Source organism: Chenopodium album, chromosome 4 (genome assembly GCF_948465745.1).
Source record: "Chenopodium album chromosome 4, dcCheAlbu1.1, whole genome shotgun sequence".
NCBI classification, from domain to species: domain Eukaryota; kingdom Viridiplantae; phylum Streptophyta; class Magnoliopsida; order Caryophyllales; family Amaranthaceae; genus Chenopodium; species Chenopodium album.
The window spans coordinates 14,555,179-14,577,804 of record NC_137837.1 but is presented as its reverse complement, the minus strand read 5'-3'; the positions used below and the strand labels follow the sequence as shown (position 1 = coordinate 14,577,804).

Here is a 22,626-nt window from a genome sequence, read left to right as displayed (position 1 = left end):
AGTTCGTTTATTCTAAACAATTAAAGAAAGAAAGAAACAGTTTTAAATTTAACACTTTTATATTTATATATCAAACTAGTTTTTGGGTCTATATTACGTGTCGAGTTATTAATTGTGATGCATAATATTCGTGATTTAATCTCACTTTTAATAATTTTAGGTCTTTATTTTGTTTTGCAATAATTTAATTAATATGCTATGGATAAATAATTAATCTTCCAATAATTAACCTTGAGATTTAGATCGAGTATGTTCAACTCTTGTATAAACCGTACATCTATAGATTTGAAATACATGCTAATATGGACTAATAAGTAATAACCAACAACAAAATTTTGGAGAGTGACATATGGTGTTTGGAAAGCTTTTTAATATACGTTATAGATGATTAGAGGCACTTTAGACATTTTATGCAGGTGCCATTTTTTCACCCCTTGACTAATTAAATAAAGATAGATTTTAAATTTTAATCATACAAAATTAATATAAAAAGAGTGTAAAAAACAATTTCATTTTATTTACTTTGTATATTCAACCTTAATCCTTATCTCTCATATGTAATGCCTCGTAATGAATTGTTAATTAGCTAACACGTGTTCTACTTTCTTTATCAATTACACCAGTACATGCCTTCACCGACCAAAAAAAATGCTTAATTAGCAAATAAAACATCACCAAAATTTTCACAATTCTTAATATAAAACAATAAAAAAAAATCATTTCCTAAAAGGGTGGTGGTGACGAAGAGAGAAATGATAAGTTAGAACACAAAACAAAAGGAAAAAAAAAACACAATCAACAAAATCAAAATTCAAATCCAAATAATAATTATGAATAATTAATTTGCAAAAAGAAAAAAAAAATTCACATATCTCCTTCCCATTTCTCTCTTTTGTCGTGGTTTCTTTTTTGTTAGTTTATCTTCCTCCCTCTCACCAAACTCATTTTCAAAAGATATAATTATTGAGTCTTTATTCCAATTCAGTTTTGGATTTTTGGGTTTCCTTAAATTGATAGTTTTTTTTTGGGCAATATGAATTTTACAAAGCTAAGGGTGCTTGGATATTTTCTTTATTTCCATGAGAATTTCTGTTGTGATTTGAGTGAAAATTTTATTTGTCATGTGAGTTTTTGATTATCAAATTGCATAATTTTTTTGAAAGGTAGTTGGGTTGGCCATAATTTGATGAAATTTTTTGTAGTTTAATATTATTAGCAATGGAGCTAATAAAAATGAAGAGATTTTTATTTGATTGGTTTCGGTGGATTTTAGTATTTTGTTCCACCAAAAGGGATGGTAGTTGAAATTTGAGGAAAACAAGGTTTGATTTTGAGGTTTTGTGGTTGTTTGATTAAGCTCAAATATATTTCTTGGGTTACTTAGTTGTCCATTATACGATGGATCTTATGGTTGGTGGAAAGTTTAAATTGGGGCGTAAGATTGGGAGTGGTTCTTTTGGTGAGCTACATTTGGGTATGTTCTTAATTGAATTTTAGCTTTTGTTGAATTGTGTGTATGTTTTTTATGTCATGGTAATTATTTTGTATGCTATTGTTTCTTTGATTAAATTAGGGACCAATATAACGAATGGAGAGGAAGTTGCTGTCAAGTTGGTATGTGTTCTTTAATAACTATATGTTTTTTCATGTAAATTTATATTAGGGTGATATAACTGGTTACTCTTAGGCTTTATTTTTATCAATTTCTTGTTAGAATTATAATGCTTCGTGTTCATAATAGATATAGATAAACTGATAGAACATATGATTAGGAGACATTAGTCATATATAAGAGTGTGTTTGTTGTTCTAGTTTTACAAAAAGCAGCATTATCTTCTACGAGGGAAAGTCAAATAAGGGCAAGCTTGGCACACGTCTTTTCACTCGTAGAAGAAAGTTATGCCCAGCATGACACACATCTTTCCACTCCCCCATTCTCTATCTCTCTCTTTCTCTCCTTGGACTAACATCTTAACTCATTTTTTTTTAACATCATTTTTTTAATTTTGATTCTTTATAAGCTCAAAGTCAATGTTTGGTATAAGTTTATCTCCATTTACTTATAAGTAAGATTATAAAGAATTTTGCATAGGTGTGCACTAATTTTTTAAATTGGAATTTTTATTTAACTACTGTCTAAATTATTCTCATTTATTTTTAATTTTTTTGAAACAAATGCTCATTGAATTTGGAAACAATAATCTTATGATTTTGTTTTTTAACTTTATGCATAATACACACTTTGGTTTTTTGCATCATTCATTTACTTCACTTTGACCATATTAGTGATTTATACGACAATTTTTTTTAAAAAAAGTTCTGGTGGCATTTTATTAGATTTTACATATAGTTTAAAAATATCATAATTTTCTCTTAATTGATTGAGTTGATAAGTGACTTTATTGTGATTATGAATTTTAGGAATCTATAAAAACAAAGCATCCACAACTTCAATATGAGTCAAAATTGTACATGCTTCTTCAAGGAGGGAGTAAGTTCTTTTTGTGTTTATCTAGTTTATTATTTCATATGTTAAATCACTAGTCTCAAGTATCTTATCTTATGTGTATCTGATTAATACATTAATTTATTTTATTAAATGAAGCTGGTGTTCCTCATTTAAAGTGGTATGGGGTTGAGGGTGACTACAATGTCATGGTGATTGACCTTCTTGGGCCTAGCCTTGAAGATCTCTTTAATTACTGCACTCGGAAGTTCTCTTTGAAAACAGTTTTGATGCTTGCAGATCAACTAGTATGTGCATGCCTTATGACTATAAATTAGCTTGATGTTATTGTTCCCAACATTATGTTCTTATTTTCTGTTGTGTAAGGATCTTGTCCATTTTTTTTTTTTTTTTTTTGTAGATTAGCAGAGTCGAATTTATGCATTCTAGAGGCTTTCTTCACCGTGATATAAAACCTGACAACTTTTTAATGGGCTTGGGACGCAAAGCAAACCAGGTGCCTATATATATTTCCATGTATTTTTATAATTCTTTATCAATATCTAAATTTTATAATTCGATACCTCCTAATTTTATCAAAAGATATCTATAAGTATTTTTGACATTTTTTATGAAGATGAGTCTTTTACTTGCTTTTTATGTTATATTTGTTTTCACAAGTTGTTGGTGCCTTCATCGTAAGAAATTGTGTGTGTGTGTAAGTTAGTTAATAGTTGTATGATTTATATTACACACTTTGGTTTTTTGCATTATTCATTTACTCCACTTTGACCATTTTAGTGATTTATATTACACAATATCAGGCTATTAGTTAACTGTTGTGTATATTCTTTGTCATATATATGCTATTCTTGTACAATATCTAGAGTTAAAAAGACGATCAGAGGAAGAAGTGAAACTGATTATTTCAATTTCAAGAAATTAAGTTAGAGGGGATATAAAAGAAATAATTTTAAGGAAATTTTGAGTTTTGCTACCACCAAAACTCCATGTTTTAACTTTTGTCACCTATATAAAATTTTATTTTATTTTGCTACCTTTAAAAATAAGAAAAATATAGTTTTTGCTACCACTTAACGGAATCCGTTAGAGTTCCGTTAGGGTGGACCCATTTTTCATTAAATAATGATTTATTTATTAAAAAGAAAAAGAAAAAACTTTTTAAAAAATTAAAAAAAAATCCCAGCCATTGCATCACACTGTTAGCCACCCCTCCCCACTCCCCGCGCCGGCGGCCCACCCATCCCCTTTCCTACTCTCGTCCGTCCTTAAAACCAACCCTTTAAACCACCACAACCGCCTACTAGAGGTGGTTATTGGACAAGGTAGCCCAATGATAATAGGGCCAGGTGGTTTTAGTGGACATGACTATTAATGGACAGGACCCTTATTGGGTAGGGTCAACATAGGGCCAACATGTTTTTCCACTTTAGTTGATAAAGAAAATACATAATGTAAAAATAATTATATGGATTAATTTGTATTCATATGTATTTAATAATGACTTTGTCCAATATTTATTTTAATTGCTATTTTGTAAGCCGCCCATTAGCGACCCGCGACCCGCATTGGCCCGACCCTATAAAATGTGACCCTCTTTGACCCTGACCCGCACCGACCCTGACCCGACCCGCCCAATAACCAGGTCTACCGCCTACTATACGCCGTACCCACAACCACCACTTCATCGCCCCGTTCAGGCCACCTTTTTCCACCATCGTGCTGCCCGTGTAGACCATTAGTGAAATAGAGGAACAAGTGGAGATAAAAAAGAGAAGATAAAGAAATACCCATACTCCAACGACCACCGTCAACCAAGCAAATATTGATAAATTGAGATCCAAAACCGAGACTATGAAGGTTGAATTTGGTTTTGTTTGTTTTAGATCTGGATTCGGGGGCCAAATTCGACCACTATAGCCTCGGTCTTGGATTTTTGTTAAACTTTGTACTTCAATGGTGGTGGCAATGGCACAGAGGTGAAGAGAGAGTGTGTGAAGAAGAATGATGTTGTAGCTTCTTTTGGTGGGTGTTGCAGCAGCAACAGCAGCATATAACAACGTAGAGTTGGGAATTTTGTGGGATTAATTGAAGCAAAGATGAATTTGGGGTTTTAATGGCATCACCAAATGAAGTTGTAAGTGGGTCGTAACCATTGTTGGGGAGTTAAAGAGGAGAGAGAAAATTGGGTTGAGGGTATGAATAGGGTTTCGACCACCTTAGGGGCAACGTGGATGGGGGAAATGGAGGGGGGTTGGGTGGCCAACGCCGGGAATCGTTTGGGCGCCAAAAGCCAGCACGGAGAGGGGGGAGGGGTGGCTGGAAGTTGGTTGGGCCCCATTAACGGAAATAGTGTCCAATTGTGTTAAGTGGTAGCAAACCTATATTTTTTTGCTTTTAGGTGGTAGTAAAATAGAATAAAATTTTAGATAGGTAGCAAAAGTCAAAGTGGTGTATTTTAGTGGTAGCAAAAGTCAAACTTTCCTAATTTTAATACGAAGTATAAATATTTTATGAGAATTAGAAGAAAAAAAATAAAGGGCAGTGTGACATGTGGAATTATTGGTTTGAATCCTAAATTATATATACTAAGTGTAGATATTTATGAAAGATGTTATTAAGAGAATTGAAGATGAAGTCTCTACATAAAAAGACAATGATATCAATAATTTATTGATCTTATGTAGAGTTTTTTGAGATGCAATGATGCGTAGGCTCATACTAAACAACAATATACTTGTAGAGACTGTCAGAAATCCACCATTCAAAAGGTCTATCAAGGATTGAATAATTACGGAATTATACTTATTCGGTTTATATAAGAAAGGATAACAATCTTGTTTTAATAGTCCCATGGAATTGCTAAACAAAGAATGTAAGAGCTTCTTTAAGATAAAGTGGAATGATAAATTGATAATTAAAATATTTGATTCTCTACATGGAAGACAAGTATGAGGCAAATTAAGGAAGGTGGAGGGATGGGTAAGGGGATAACCGGAGAAGAGTAACTCTAACTCGATGATAATCTTAGTGTTGTGGAGCTTCATGCTGCTCATCCACCTTTATCATCTCAGAAGACTTTTAGAATTCAATCTTATTAACAACCACTTTTATCATCTTTGTAATTTACATTAAAGGTAAAAGGTAAAAGGTTATTTTCTTATTAATAATTTATTTATTTTTAGAGACATAAGTACATGCTTCTATTACTCAAATGAAATCAACATTACAATAACAACTATTTAATTGCTAAAGTTTGGGTCATTATTAATTAGGGAATAAGTTACATAATCTTTTTTAAAATAAATAATAACACTACACTTTATAACAAAAAAACCAAAAAAAAGGGGAAATTCTCAATGGTACTCACTAGTTTTTTATTTTTCTCAACGGTGAATAGCAGAAAATTTAATTATCTTTAGTACTCATGTAATATTGTAATATTAGTTAATATCAGCAATAGCATTAATGATATATTTTGGTTAAAATAGTTAACTAAGGTTAGTTTTATTATTATTTTTTAAAAATTAAACAATTTAAAAATAATTACAAAGAAACCCCAGCAAAAAAAACCACCACCCACATTTTCCCTTGCCACCCCCTACCCTCCATCCCCGATCTCCTGCTCCCGGCCGGCGCCGACAACTTTCGCCCAGACTCTCTCCGACGACGCGCTGTGCTGAACCCCCCCCCCCCCCTTCGCCGCGATTCCCTAAACCACCCAATCCCCAGTCGCATCTCCCTTCTCCCTGCTAAATCTAAACTAATACTCTTCACTCTTTCTCTCTCTCTCTCTCTCTCTTACTTTCTCTGAAACCAAAAATGGGAGTAGAAAGTTCATCCTCTATCTCCTTCTTCAAATTCCAGCGAAAATGCCTTCTAATTTCTTCATTTAAATATTTGGAAAGGAGAGAGAAAGTTAGGGTTATGGCTAGATAAAGTGAAGAAGTGGGAGCTCCGATTGGAGTTTTGGGGAAGGGAGATGCGATACTTCGATTGGGGGATGGTGGGTTAAGTGCGGCGCCGGGTGGGGGGGGGGGGTGGGCGCGCCGGCGTCGCCGGGGGAAAGAGAGGGTTGCGTGGAGGGCGGGGGTGGCTGGGCGCCTGGGCTGGTGGAATGAGGTGGTTTTTCTTTCTTTAATTATTTTTTATATATTTAATTTTTAAAAAATAATAATAAAACTAACCTTAGTAAATTTATCATTAATGTTATTGCTGATAGTAACTAATATTACATGAGTACCAAAGATAATTAAAAATTTTGCTGTTTACCGTTGAGAAAAATAAAAAACTTGTGAGTACCATTGACAATTTCAAAAAAATAAAATAAAAATTACCATAGGGTTGGGGATGGAACTAGTGATACATTGCAGATTATGGACCCTTCTCATTGTCTAGCTCCTCTTGATCTAATGTGTGGCACACAATAATTTTTTTTTTATAATGGTCAGAGCATTAGGTATTTTGTGACTCATGCGAGTAATACAAGAGGACATGTGAGGGTTACTTGACAACCTACATAGCAATGGGAGCCAAGGTTTTAGAAGCACAATTTATTGTCAATGGATTATGACTTAAAGTGGAACATGGATTTTGATGGGTTGCCGTTAAAGTGATTATGGAAAGTTTTATGAACTTAACTCATCGTAATAGGAGGGTTAGAATGAGCAGTTTATGCATTATAATATCTTTCATGCATGTTTGAAAGATAATCTATGGTATCAAAGGATGGTTATTCTTACTTATGTTGCATAATGACTTTAATTTATTTTAGGATTTTTTTCTTTCAAAACAATCTAAACAGAGGTTTTTGTTTATTCAAAATCACCCTTAACCAACAAGTTTTAAAAAATCCACTTATAACTCAATGAATTCATTTCCATAAAAACCCTTATATTGATATTTTATAATTAACCACTAATATAATAACATTATAATATTAAGCCCATCATTTTGAAACTAATCTAGCTTGATTAATAAAACAAAGTTATATAATCCCCTAACCCTCCATCCATCAATTTCCCAAACCCCATTTCCTTTGTTTTTCTCTCATTAATCACCATCACTTTACCACAACTAAAACCTCAAATGAAAATAATACATCAACTTCTTTTACTTCATATATTATATATATGATCTATTACTTTATTCACTTTTCTTCATACCTCCAATCATTTTTTTCATACATTCTTAGAAACAAGAGCTTACTATATGTCAAACTTTTGAAAATAGAGAGAATACTGCATTTTTTAAACTTTATTTTCTCTAGAAAATACAAAATGTCTTATTCAATAATATAGTTTTGTCTCTCCATAATATGTCATTATGCTTTCAAAATGCGTCATAAATAGATCTTATTTTAAAATACTTTCACAATGATGATAATAGATCAACCAAACTTCTTTGAATTCTATGTAGAAACTTATACCCCTAAGTATGTTGGATTACTTATTTGCCCTAATTAATATTAATTTTTTTTTTTTTTTTAATTCTCAAGAATAGTGTGCGGACATTAGGGGTGATCACGGATTAGATTATGATCCGAAATCCAATTTCGGATCGGATATCCATATCCGAAAACTACTATATTTGATATTCGTATCCGATCCAAAAACTTCTAGATCCAAAATTTTTAGATTGGATACCTCGGATATCCAATATCCGACTCTTTTAATAATTTTTTCAAAAAGAAATTTTAATAATTTTGTTCAAATTCTATTCTAATGGCAAATTTTAACTTTTTAATAATAAATTGATACATACGAAGTACTGAACTTAAGTAAAAGCAAATTAATTCTACAACAATTCTAAAAAAAAAAAAATTAATTTATTGTTAACTACTTGAACGTGAAGAATATCAAATAGATTAAATTTTACACAAACCAATTGCAAGACAAAAAATTTACACAAACCTTCAAACTAATTGTCACAAATTACAAAATACAAAACAGAGAAATTATAAGTATAATAGATTTTAGGGTTAGCTGCTTTGGGTATTTAGGAGTATATGAATGAAAGAAATTAAAAAAATAAGTATAATAAAGTAGAGTTGGTTTCAAAAAAAAAAAAAAAGAAGTAAAGTCTCTTCACCTCCTGACCACCGTAATAAACTACAGTGTGTGTTTTTTTTTTTTTTTCGGATATCGGATCATATCCGATATCCAATATCTGAATTGTAACACCCCCGATTTACTAATTAATAATAAATAAAAATTAAAGGAAAAATAAACAACCTTTAAATATAATAGCGGAAGCATACACCTAAATCGGAGGTATTACCGCCACACTCGACAACTTGTCAAGTGTTAAGGATTACAAAATTCCAACTGTACAACTTAATAAATCTAGGTGAGCTATTTATACAAACTTGTTATAACAATTTAATCGAAACACTTGAGCTCCTTTAGCTACGATCACTTGCATGCTTAGCCTGCTTAGAAAATCTTGACTGTTACCATTAAGGACAAATTCCAAAATAGATCAACACAGGGCCACCATATATAAGAAAAAGACATGGCCACAAACACAAATAGCACAACAAAACAACACACGCGTCGGTAAAAAAGCTGAGTAATCACTAGGTATCGGAATACAAAGAAAAATAGAATAATTAATATTACTAGCTCATCAATTAATCATTGTAGTTCAATACTACATTACACATTGTACTCTAAAAATAACCTTTTCCTTACTCAACCTTGAATATTAATACAATCCTTTACTCAATTAACTCATAACCAATAAGTGTGCCATGCTCTTTGTTCTATACCTAGCCTTGGACATGAGTAATTCGAATAAATAAACCAACAAGAATAAAAACTTGAATACTCCCAATAACCAGAAAAACACCTTGAAGCAGACCACATCATATGAGCCAAATCCTATTGTAGGGGACCATAGAAAAATATAAATAAAGATTGTAGCTCATTCTTAACTCATGATTATCATCTCCTTACCAACATGCCAAGGATTAAGGTCTGCAACACCGAGCCTCAAACCAAGAACAAAATAATAATGTTTATCCTTTTGATCTCATACTTTGATCAACTAATCATTCACAAATTAATAGATAGTATATCTCAACTCTTATAGGACAATAAAACTAATACCCAAATATAATTAAATCTCAACCCAAAATTATACTCTACATTGATAACCCTAAAACCTCAAGAACAACACTTCCTATCGCAACAACATGAAAAACCTAGATATAATTGTATAATTAATTATATACAACAAAAATAATATGATATTCAAATCAAATCAATTCATACAATATCATAATAAATACTCAAATATACAAAGAGTATCAATAATAAATCATATCACACATGATAATACAAAATATATTACAAACATCTCCAAAATAAGATTCGTGTGATTATATATAATAAACAATACAATCAAATTATAATCAAACAACTCTAAATGATTGATAGTGTGATTATTACCTTCGTAAGAAACTATAAATAGCACAAAATTTCATCAACAAGCAATGTGATTCCATCGCTCGATTATGGATTTGGGGAGCAATTAAAGAAAACTCGCACAACAACCCTTAAAATAGGAAACTACAAGACTGACATGAGCACCATCAAATATATATTCACGTAAAAAGCTAAGGTTGCATCTTTATAAATTTCTACACAAAATTTAGGTACAAAGTATAATTTTACTTTTAGGGTTAGTTTGTATAGACTCATAAAATAAAATAGAGTAGAATCTTATTTAAATTAAAATAGGGTTTTAAAACTTTCCGAACTCTAAAATAAACATATGAGAATAGGAAAGTTATACAATAAATAAAAATAAACTAATTTTTTATAAACTATATTATATAAAATCATAAAAATATTCTGGTATTACAATCTACCATCCTTAAAACAAGTTTTGTCCCATAACTTAAAATAGAAAAATTTAGGGTATTACAATCTACCCTCCTTAAAGCAAGTTTCGTCCCCGAAACTTAAAGTACAAAAATAAATTACTTGAATCTTTATAAAATATATATATAGAGTACTAAAATATAGGGGTATTACATGAATTTTTTTTGGATATCTGTAATTCAATATTTCGATATCCCATCCGATATTCGAATTATCCGGATCGGATATTTGATTCGAAATTCGAATCAGATATCAATAATTTTCAGATAAGATGCGAATCAGATCATCGGATTTTCGGATCTTCAGATAGTTTTGCTTAACTCTAACGGGCATTTTGACCCCTAAAAATATTTATTTACATATTTTCCCTTATTAATGTTGCCAACTACTAAATTTGTGACCCAATGTCAGATTGAAAAAGCTCCCTTGACATGGCGAGCTATGGCGTGTGCATTGCGTGCGTTAGTTGCTCTAGTAAATAATTCTTCCTTTGTTCGATTAATATAACAACAAGGATGAAATTACACATCCCAAAACATATTTTATAAGTTAAATATCTATAATTATTTAAGAGAAAAAAAGTTGATATTGTGAAGGTATTTTTTAGGCGAATCTAACAAAACTTCACATGTAGAGATGACAATGGGTCAAATCTAGACTAGGTTCAAAGATCCAGATCCGACCCGGATCTGTCGGGTCTGAAAAATAGAGATCCATAGCCATGTCCGACGGAGTTCACCGGATTCGGGTCCAAAACGGGTGCTAACACATTTTGCCTAATATTTTGCTACAAACATAATGTTCGAATTAAAAAAAAAATCATCTTTAGCTTCTATCGAGGATGATTAAATTCAATATTTTAATATATGAAGTAATTGTACAAGTGATCCAAAATAGCTAAGAATGTCAAGTATAATTTACATTCGTAGGAAACAAAACAAAACTCAAGAATAATGCAGAATTCAGTTACCATACGTTAAAAAAATAAATAAAAAAAACCAGGAAAGCAAAAGCCAAGTCCTACCCAGCCAAACAAAAAATCACTTATATATGAATTTACATAATTACATACTCATATACATAGGGGTTAGAGGTTCAGTCGCGCTCGATGGCCTTGAAAATGAAAGTTTTCTCGAGCTCTAGTAGCTCCTCGGTAGTTCGGTCGCCGATTTGAATGGAGGTTCACTTGCCGACTTGAATGGAGGATCCTTGCTGCCATGAATTAGGGGTAGAGAGAGAAATTTAGGGTTTAGTTTAGGAGAGAGAGGGAGAATTTGAGAAATACTGAGTGTCTTTGAGAGTAGTTTGGGTTGCGTGTTGGGCCTTAAATTATAAACGGATCCACGGATCCGGGTAGGTATATGGTTAGACCCAGATTTAAATCCGTTTTTTCAAAGGACTCGGATCTATCGGGTCTAAATTTTGCAGACCCATATCCGTGAAAATGGTCGTGGATCCACGGATCCGGGTCGGGTCCAGATTTATTGTCATCCCTACTCACATGAGTACATGAATGTATTTTACTTAGCATATGAATAATAATATGTGGTCAAGAATGACGGAAGTATAATTTTGCGAGATTGAAACTTTCTTTCATTTATTTGTTAAAAGTCTAACATAAACATAAATCTAATAGCATGCGAAGTATATTCTAAATATCCAAATTTTATTTACATGCCTTCATATGTGGGCTGCTTATTTTTTCATTTTACGAGAAATGACACTTGGCAAAAATTTGATCCCTAAGTGTCGTTTTCTTGTGTGGTCAGGTATAAAACTCAACTTTATAATTGTTGATAATATAATTTGTGGACATACTTAATCATTTTCAACAACCCACAAGTATATATAATTTGTATAGCCTTGTATACTATTTCACCATTAATAATTAATTATAAAGTTGTAATGTTTATTAGGCTATATATGCCTTGGTTATTGGAGCATTCTGATTGTTAAAGATGCAATTGTTCGTTATAACTTAATTTTTTTTTGTGTACTGTAGGTGTACATCATTGACTATGGCCTTGCTAAGAAGTACAAAGATCTCCAAACTCATAAGCACATACCTTACCGGTATGACATGACATATTTCTTTTGCTATATGTGTGCTCAATCAACTTATAAAAAAAATTCACCGGTTTTGTTATGTAATACATTTTTCTATAGGATATTATTGTTATGTCATAATCCCTCAACTCTATCTTTATTTACGTAACACATTTTTCTTTTAAAGTCGTCCCTATATACTCGATATGATATTCTATATTTTCATAAATGACATGAGCCCATTATCGATATATAATAATGGAAACAAAACTCACTACCCATTGATTACAATAAACCTAAACCCAGGCCACATGCCTCTACTAACTACTCTATTTGATTTTAAATGTTATTCTCACTAGACAGTATCTACAACTTAAGAGAATGTTCTAAATTTTTCCAATACTTTAGAAAAAAATGTTCAAGTGGGGTCTTTTTTACTCCTCTCAATAATACTATTTAAAATAGCAAACTTTTATAATTTATTTATTAACATGGAAGGGGAAGAATCGACAAAGAATGACGAACATAAAACCGCAATGTTGTGTAGCTACCGCTTTAAAAGAAGTGAGTGATCCCTCTCAAGGATCACGAACGTTTAAGAAGAAGCAAGTGAGTCATTTCCTTCATTGTTAAAAGACTAAGCTAGTAATTTGTTTTGTCTCAATAAGCCGAGGAGGTTTTATTTGTTGTTCGTCTTTTCATTGGATTGCACGAAACTTTGTTTGTCTCTGCCTCTACTCATTTCCCACTCCCAAAAAGTCAAGGAAAGAGAGCATGGTGATGAGATTGTCATTGGGGATCAGAAATTTGCTCCAAATCCATTTATGATCCCAAGTTTCAAGACACAAAAACTCCCACGCCTTTCTTGATTGGAAAAAACCTAACCGGTGATTTTGGACAGGTAGGTGTGGTCTATCCATTTGTTACTCTTTTTGAGGACAAGCCAATGGACCCTTCTCTGATTAGGACCATTGTAGGGAATAATTTCAAGCCTTTAAAATCCCACTAGCTTGAACCCCACTGTGATCATATACTAAAGTACGGTGGCGTCCAAAAGGGAAGAAGATAGAGCAAAAGAGTCGCCAACAAGTTTTTAAGGAACTTGTAAACCGTTCACGAGGTGAAGGTTACACCCCTTAACGATCCAAGAGATCGTCAACTCCATAAGGTCATGAACCAAATAAGGGTTCGGGGATGATGGTACAAATCCAACCTAAAAGAGATTGAACCTGCCCTAATAATAGGCCTCTACTTTATTCTGCTCGTATTCATGTGCGCTTTCTGACTAACATGCAATCAATAGGTTAACCCTAAACCTGTTTAATCTATGTTGGTTGAATTTAATGCACAAACAAATCTATTATTGGCGATCACTTGAATTTATAATCATATTTACCCTAACAAGATTATTAATTATCTTATAAAGCGTGGTTGCAAGTACCAATTCCCTTTAACATTCAATAAAAGGTGATCAAGCAATAACAATAAATATAATGTATCAAGCAACATAATAAATAATCAACATTATTAATAACAATAGTATCAATAATCATAATCAATAATAATGTTAAAGCATAGCAAGATCCTAGGCATGATACTAACAAGATTAATAACAAACCCTAGCATGTCACTAAGCAATAAAAATCAAATCTTTAACCCTAACATGATACTAACATCATAAATATTAGGAAGAATATAGGAAACATCGTACTTTTAATCATACTTGATATTAAATTTACCCTAAACATGATACTAGGAATTAAAATAACAATCTAAGCATGATTTCTACATCATAATATCAATTAAACCATTAAAGTACTTACTTGGATGCCTTGTACCTCTTTCTAATAACAAAATACACACGTTAGTAACTTCAAGGAAAAATAATAATCAAAGCAATTAAATTAAATAATTGAAAGAGAGATTTTGGACCAAACCCTCAGAAATTAAAACCTTTCACGTCTAGGGCGAAGGCAACTTCGAATATGGCTAGGTATATCAAGATCTTGCGAATGCGGAATTTTGTATGAGAAAGCAAGAAAGAATATAAGAAAAGAATTCTAATGATGAATGAAAGAGATGAATGAAAAAGATGAATGAAAAAGATTGATGAATAATTTGTGAATAAAGAGAGTTGATGATCGATGATGCTTGTTAATGAATGAAGAAGAGAATTGATGATTCTTGGTGAATGAAAACGGAGTTTTTGATACGATATTTATAGAGAAAATCACCCAAAAAAAGATAATTTAACAAAACAGAGTCTGAAGATCGCAAAACAGCATTGGCGCCAGCCTTGGCTAATTGGCGCCAGGACCAGTGGCTAGCGCCAGGCGCCAATGGCTAGCGCCTGGCGCCAATCCTGGTTCCAGGCGCCAAGGCCTGGGGTTGGACGCCAAACTGACTTTTAACGCGTTTTCGAAAATCTGATAAATTTCCCGTACTGGAAGATAAAATAATATAATTCCAAACGAAAATGCTATTTGATCTGATTAAAACTCTGAAGAGTCCTAATTGAATTAGGAATGACAAGACCTTCTAGAATGTTCTAGAATACTAAAACCATTCCTAATTACATTAGGAATGATAAATTATATTAGGCCCTCCCCTAGATCATAGGGCCGTACTTAAAGGTCAAACCGGGCCCAGTTTAGTAAATTGGCCATAACTTCCTCAATATTCATCGGAATTGGGCTTATAATATATCGTTGGAAAGGTCTTTGCAAGCCCCATCCAACTACACCACTATTGGACCCTTATCATGGACCAAACTAAACTGGAATGGACGTTTTCTTAAAATAAAGTTTTCAAAAACAGGGAGAAGAGAAAAAGAAATAAAACTTTCCGCAACACTAAACCTTTCGACACTTTCATTTCATTCGATTATGATTCGACATGAAAGACACTCATCACCGGGTTTGGTTTTGGGGAGACACAAATGGGTCTCTACAACCATAAAATAGCTGAAATACTTTATAGGCGTCCCTGTTACCTTGCCTTGGAATAGAATCAAAGACATAAAGAGCATAGGGTGAGTGGAATATGTAGCATAGGCGGTGGTCAACTTATCTTCCGATAGTTGAAGGGAAGCTCGTTAGGTGAAAAAAGAGCAAGTAAACTTCCCTCATTCCCGAGTCTCATTAGCACAAAAGTGCCAGTTATTGGTGTCATACGCCTTCCGAATGTCTAATTTCAACCCAACGAATGTTACACTGCATCAGGCCCATCTCTCATCTTTCAGGCTGGTTGAATGGATCATAGAAGGCCTAAGATGTACTTCCATTCCTTAGTTAGAAAAGATCTTGGCTTGCTTCCTTGTTCTTGGATACTGCTTAGTTAACTATTACGAATGTCAAGATAAGGGGAAATTCCATTTAAAATGGGAGTAGCGAAACTCATCTTCATTCCTATTACTGAGATCGAGCTATGAAAGACCTTCAAGGAACAAGACTACAATATTTTTTTGGGCACCAACCTTTTCACAGGGTGCAAGGATAATAAGTTGTCTATCCCGAGAAGATAAGCCTAGCCTCGCGTCCGGCTACGTAAGGTAGTGTACAAAGGCGCAAAGGCCTTAGAGAAGGAAGCGTTGATGTTGGTATTTTTGCGGCCCAGCCTTATTCCACCCCCTTAAAAAAAATTGCTGGCAGAATGAACTACATGAATTGGTAGCCGACACTTAACCTTCCGCTTTACGTAGTATTTCAGAGTACGAGAGAGAACATATGCTAATCTTACTATGCTTATATTTTTACTACTAGTTATTCCATATGCCTTCGACCAATCAATCACTCCCTTAGGAGCCCATACCTAAGAAGAGTCAGCCTGTTAGAGTTTGCCTATACATGATTTCCCATAGTCACCCACAAATAGTACTAATGGCCCATACATGTTTCCCATAGTATCAATGTTCCAAGAATGGATGTCCCTGATATTAAGACCTCCTTCATTCTATCTTCTTATTCTTCATTGGACGGTTTGGATGGACTTCGCCGTTCTTTCCCAACTAAAATAGAAAAGGCTGTATCACATCGAGATGTCAATTTGTTTTCTGCCCTCAATGAGATGGGGAATTTTGAACTTCTTATTTATTAATATTTTTAAGCACTTTATCTTTCTAAATTGAGGCCGGCTCGCGTCGTTCCAACAACCGACGGGGAGCACCTCAGTATACGATCGTTCATAGTATCTGGGAGTCTTATTACATCTAAGGCTGACTAAAATCTACCAAACCAGGGTTCATCTCGTGTAGTGATTGTGGAATCGTACAAGGATATTGAATAGGCAGATGGTTAATGTATCAAATTCAACCTTATCTTTCGTAGCATGCATTCCCATTCGTGTCACAGTATCCATTCACCAGAAAAGGAAGAGTCATTTCACTTAGCTAGTACAATTATAGATTTAGATCTCTATCATCCTCAAAAGCAGCAAGAAAGCATCCATCAATTCTCGCCAATCAACCCTATATATCAGTCTTAGGTATCAGGCTTCTTATCGTCTGTATTACTATTCTCTTCTAATGTATTGTTTGTTTCGTTGCTTTCTTCTTCGCTATCTAGCATCGTTCTTTCTTTAGTTGGCACTACATCCTTACTTATTTAATTAATCTTCCAGTGAAAGTAGCCTTTCAATCCTATCCTTCCTCTAGCAAAATCTCATCTATGGGTTTGACTCTCTAAATTCGCTCTCGTGTGAGGTTATCATAACTTTTATCTATCTGCGGTCTTGAAAATCCTGATAGAGGCAAAATTCGGGGTCACTAGAGTTACTTGCGTTGGGTGTCCCGATTGAAAGAAAAGAGGTGATAACTCGCCAAGGCAGAAATGAAAAGAGTAGTGCCATTCAAAGCGGAATTGTTTTGAGATGGTACGAATGGGGTGGATGTCACCTGCTCTACAATCTTCCTTCTAATGAAAAACAAGACTAACCACAATATACTGAATAATGAGACTAAAGCACTACCATTACCACCTAGCGTAAAAGTTAACATAAAGAAGGGATGTAATACAATTTGAATAATGAGCAATATTAGCTGTTACATGTTTTTTTTCCCTAATGCTTCGCACCAGTGGTATCATATTTCAAAATAGCGGGCATTAAGCCGCCTTCTATCTTATTCTTCCAAAGGCTAGTTAACCAGAAAATTCGGAAATGAAAGAAGTCTACCGGAAGTCGTTGTTTTACCGGTTTGTTTGCACCCGATAATTAATTCTCGCTGACCATTAGAAATATTTATGGTTTAAAAGTGGGAAAGAACTCAAAGCATTATAGGGAGCATAATAAGCAAACCCTCATTGACATGCTTTCTTAGCCACGTAATTAAAGAAAATAATTGGTAGAGACTGTAAAATGAGTTGTTTTATGTAAAATAAAGTCAGTAAAGCTAGTTAAGTTATTAAATTAGAGGATGTCGTTGTGAGTGTGTGTAAAGTTAGTGGATCATAACGAGTAAGGTAAATATAATTTAATAATGGTTGTATCTTTTCATTGATGGCAATGTGTCTAATATTTTGAAACATCCAAACATGAAAAGTATGTCAATTATTCTGAAAAAAAATGTACTCCTCTTCCAACTATATATCACACAATAAAAAAAATAGATCAAATAAATTGCCTAGAAACTTGTGTCGGTTAAAGTTTGTCAAGTACATAGAAACAATGTAGAAAGTAGTTTCATCATTTTACTCTTTCCTCAAATCAAAGCTATATTCGAATAACAAGCCAATTTTTTTTTTTTTTTTTTTTTTTTAAGTTGCATATGGTTTGTCTGTATTAGTGCTCTTAATTCATATGAAATGTCATCTTTTAAAGCTTTTACTCATCTTGACCTCTCTATAGGGAAAACAAAAATCTCACAGGCACTGCTCGATATGCCAGTGTGAACACTCACCTTGGCGTAGGTAATTTTGCGAATTATTTCAATTATTTTTACCTTTTTTAATCAGAGATTTCTTATTAAAAATCTTAATATTTTTGTGTGGTTTATGCATAGAACAAAGTCGAAGGGATGATCTGGAGTCCCTTGGTTATGTACTTATGTATTTTCTGAGAGGAAGGTTGGAAATTTCATACTTTGGTCTTGCACCATTTTTTATTTCTTATTTTGTTGTTATACTTTTGAGTTAATATTTTTGGGTTGGTCTACCTTAAATTTTTCCATTTTTCGTTTTTTCTTTGTAGCCTTCCTTGGCAAGGACTAAAAGCAGGGACTAAGAAGCAAAAGTATGATAGAATTAGTGAGAAGAAGATGTTGACTCCTATAGAGGTTAATTTTGTTTACCTTGAAATAAACTTGAATACATATATGAGCTCATATCCATTGTACTTCTAATCATTCTATTTGGTGACATGAATCACACTTCATCTCTTGGACAAGTATAATGTTTAGTGCATTGTAAGTATGAATTGAATCAAATAAAACCTTCTTGATTGTTTAACTTGGTTATAATATGTGCATATAATTATCTCGATCTTTATCTATTCACAGGTTGTATGTTGTGTTAAATTTTAGCCGTCCTATTATTTTACCAGCAATAATATCAAAATTTCCAGGTTAAATTATATATTTGTACTTTATTAAAAAATAATCAATGTTGATAACTATGAATCCAATATTTAAATGTGCTTAAGAGCAGTATGCTGGATGAAAATATATAGGATTTTACGCCTTTGAAGTTAAGGTGTGATTAATACTCTTTGGCACTTAGTATTAGAAGAACAAGTCTTGATAGGATATACCCTTGCTTGAGATATGTTCTTTAGATATGACACATAATGTCAAAAAAAAGTGAGGCATAAATAATATTTACTATCTAAATATTGTGCTTTGAGTGAGACATATGTTGTTTTAGATGCGCTCAAAGGCTTCCTTGAAATGTTCCATCCTTAATGTAAGTTTTGAAGAGACTATTTTCATAGCTAACCACATTCTTGTCATTATCTTCCTTTACGACTATATATTATTGTATTAATTCTTACGAGGATGTCGTTTGAAGTCAACATCTAGGAGACTATTAAGGGTGTTTGGTCACCTTGAATTCTCAAGCCAACCATTAAGCATGAGTGCTACCTTAAAGTACTATTTGTTGATTTTTTTTTATCTTTTATGATGATATATATTATAACTTATCTCCTAAGAGATCATGGTGGATGGTCATTTAATTCTCTTAAGCCAGCAACCTTAAAGTTGGATTAAGATTCACCAATTAGCTTTTTCTAAGAAAAATATTATTGACGCACCATCCTCTCCACAAAAGGAAATGTTAATGTTAAGAGTTTTACATTAAGAATTTGCTTAAATTTTGATCTATTTGAATTTTCTAAAAAAATGAAAAACGATTTCAAAATTATCCAACTAGATAAAAGGCGAGAGAAAAATGAAAAACCATTTCAAACTTATCCAACTAGATAAAAGGTGAGATAAGAATCTCGCATGTGTAAGCCTTTTTACCGATCGAGTTTTATTATCTTTCAATGCTTTTGTCATCGGGCAAAAGGCAAAGAGGATTAGATTTTAAGTAAATAGGGTTATTACATGTGCAAAAATAACCTATTGTGAGCTTGACGACTTGTATTTAACTTCTTCAGGTGTTTTAAAATACTATTTTGGATTAACTTATTCTTCTTGTTCCAAACATTACATCTAAATTTTTTTCCTTATTTATGTTTATCTTTTATTTAGTGAGTTGCTGATATGAATTTCTAAATATAATCAAGAACAAAAGAAATATATGAAGCAATCCTTAAGTATACAACATACTATAGGTTCCCTTCAATAGTTCACGAGATAAACTTTTGAGCCTTAGATCGCTAGTTATATATTTGACATTGTGTTTATTTTGTTTAGTTGTATCTACGCCTCAAAGTCATATAGTCGTAATATATTTTGTTTCTTGGATATATGTTTATCTAAGTGTAGTTATTTTGTTTGTTAATTCTTAGATCAACACTTTGGGAATATTAAGTTATCAAAGTGCACCTTTTGCTAAGTTGGCAGTTAGATGGATATTTAGGTATCATTTTGTTATGTTCTTTTTACTTTTTTGGTTGAAATGTATTTAAATATCCACAAAATTTTTAAAAATGTTGATTCTTGCTTGTAAACTAATAAAGCTTGTAGCATACCTTCTCTTGAAATGAAACTGAATGCTCCCATAAAAAGTAGTTGTGGATTTAATAATGTTTAATTTGTAAATAAGTGCTTTGTTATTTTTTTATTGTAATTTAAATTTTTGTTTGAGAATATTATTTTTATGGTCATTAAGGATATAACTTAATAAATTCCAATTAGTAAAGGCTACTCCTATAGTTCATTATCTGATGTTACACAACAAAGTATTGACATTTTTTATTTGTATACACTTTTAGGTTCTTTGCAAGTCATATCCATCAGAGTTCACATCATACTTCCATTATTGTCGATCTTTGCGATTTGAAGATAAGCCTGATTATTCATACTTAAAGAGGCTATTTCGAGACTTGTTTATTGGAGAAGGTGCCCTTGAATACTTGTTTATATATATGTAATGTTTTCCATAAGGATATCTAATACGAAGTAGTATTTGCTAATTGTCTTTGACATGGCTTACATGTAGGCTATCAATTTGACTATGTTTTTGATTGGACAATATTGAAATACCCTCAGCTTGGTGCTAGTTCGAGATCAAAGGTTAGATGTGGTGTATGTCTCTTAATTATATAGTCAATACCTTAACCATTTTCTTATTTCTAAGCCTACTAAAATAATTGCGGACATTTTTAGGTACCTGCTGGAAAGACGGGTGGGCATAGTGGAGTTGGGCCATCTACTGAGAGAGCCAATAAACATTCAGGTCTAACAATGTTTTTGGAAACCTTAATTTGTTGAATTCTTAACATATCCTCCTTTACTTTATTCTAGTTATTTTGACAGTGATATGTTCATAGGGAAAGAGGTTCGTGAAAAGTACACTAAGGATGTTGAACCTTTCTCAAGGAGAAATTCATCAGGTGGGTATGGCGAGTCATCAAATCAAAAATCGTCAGAGTTGGTGACATCCTCAAAAGATATGGTATGTCCTCCGATCCTTTACTTTAGTCTAATTCTCTTTTTCATCTTTCCTTTTCATTTCTTTTTATATCTCGTAACTACAAGGCTAAAACATTGCTCTAGGTTGCATTGCGCTATACTTTTGTCATTTAATTAAATTAGTGATTTTTTTTTTTTTGCAGGCTAATTCTGTTAGAGGCAACAATACATCGACTCGGCATAGCAACACATCAAGGAGGGTTGTTGCTTCTACCAACAAGGCTTGCTCTTCTAATGGAACTAGCGAGCGGTCAAGTCGCTTAGTCTCAAGAAGTGGGCGCCTATCCACCAGTCAAAGATTGAAATTTGGGTCTGAACCTAGTAGATTAGGAACCCCTTCTCGTCCCCAAAATTCAAATAAAGGAGGTCTTGATGATGCTGTTAAAAGCTTTGATTTCCTCTCAATCGGCAGGGAAAAGATCCGAAAATGACTACTTCTCATTTTATGACAGGCTGAAAGCTAACTCTAAAGATTTTGGTTTCCAAACTAAATTCTTGGATTAAAATCTCATTATTTTCTGTGGAATTTGAATTTGATATGTTGATGTGAGTCTAAGTTTTCAACAAGGATTCAATGAGTTATTGATTACTTCAAAAGTTGGAGGGGCAATATAACGTGGGCTCCATGTTGTGCCATGTAGTAATTTGTGCTCTGCTAAGCTTTGGTTGCAGCTTTGACTTCATTTTCCCCATTTTCCTTACTAAGGTTGTTGTCACTTCTTTGTATCCTATTATGTAATTGTAAATTCTATCAAATGATTGTCTTTTTATTAATTACTAATTCGTATAAAATATCATATTAAGAAAAAAAGTAGGTGGTAATACTTCTTCCATATTTTATTCAACGAGTTTCTATCGTAAAGTCTTCTTTTTATAGCAAATGTCAATTCCTGGTATGGTGTTTGCACTTTGTTCAAATCTCTTTATATTAGGTCTTTTTTTACTTTATCTTAATCCCACACCTTCCTATTACGTTTTAAAACATACTTGGAAAAATTGCTCGGAATGATCCGACCTCTGTCTTATCCGCCTTAAATAATTCAACCTTTAGATTATTTTTTAATGATTCGACCTTCATACCCAATTTGCTTTAAATGGTCCTAATTAACCAATCATCCAACTTGTTATTACAAGTTACTAGACATGTGTCAGCCTAT

The 22,626-nt window shown here is 32.8% G+C and overlaps 1 protein-coding gene and 1 long non-coding RNA gene across 2 annotated transcripts; one reads left to right on the top strand and one right to left on the bottom strand.

The window, feature by feature from the left end:
• The first annotated feature begins 1,309 nt into the window (after window positions 1–1,309).
• LOC145626739 (casein kinase 1-like protein 10) lies at window positions 1,310–22,251 on the top strand. The gene is made up of 13 exons (XM_081679211.1): window positions 1,310–1,474; window positions 1,574–1,614; window positions 2,422–2,491; window positions 2,606–2,754; window positions 2,868–2,963; window positions 12,356–12,426; window positions 18,241–18,302; window positions 18,395–18,458; window positions 18,583–18,667; window positions 20,770–20,896; window positions 20,997–21,075; window positions 21,278–21,452; window positions 21,613–22,251. Exons 1-13 carry the CDS (start codon window positions 1,399–1,401, stop codon window positions 21,898–21,900), a joined length of 1,383 nt encoding a protein of 460 aa, XP_081535337.1. The 5' UTR covers window positions 1,310–1,398; the 3' UTR covers window positions 21,901–22,251.
• On the bottom strand, window positions 3,516–4,681 carry LOC145626738 (uncharacterized). Its single transcript, XR_014111063.1, has 2 exons — window positions 4,122–4,681; window positions 3,516–3,767 (listed from the first exon to the last, which is right to left on the bottom strand). It is a non-coding gene; the product is annotated as an uncharacterized LOC145626738 (long non-coding RNA).
• Window positions 22,252–22,626: the final 375 nt, after the last annotated feature.

What these genes read in the sequence shown, in the direction of transcription:
- LOC145626739 (XM_081679211.1), top strand. Translation starts at nt 1,399, where the DNA reads ATGGATCTTATGGTTGGTGGAAAGTTTAAATTGGGGCGTAAGATTGGG. An exon ending in ATGTATTTTCTGAGAGGAAG is followed by an intron (nt 18,459 to 18,582) that starts GTTGGAAATTTC and finishes TTTTCTTTGTAG; the next exon opens with CCTTCCTTGGCAAGGACTAA. An exon ending in AGATGTTGACTCCTATAGAG is followed by an intron (nt 18,668 to 20,769) that starts GTTAATTTTGTT and finishes ATACACTTTTAG; the next exon opens with GTTCTTTGCAAGTCATATCC.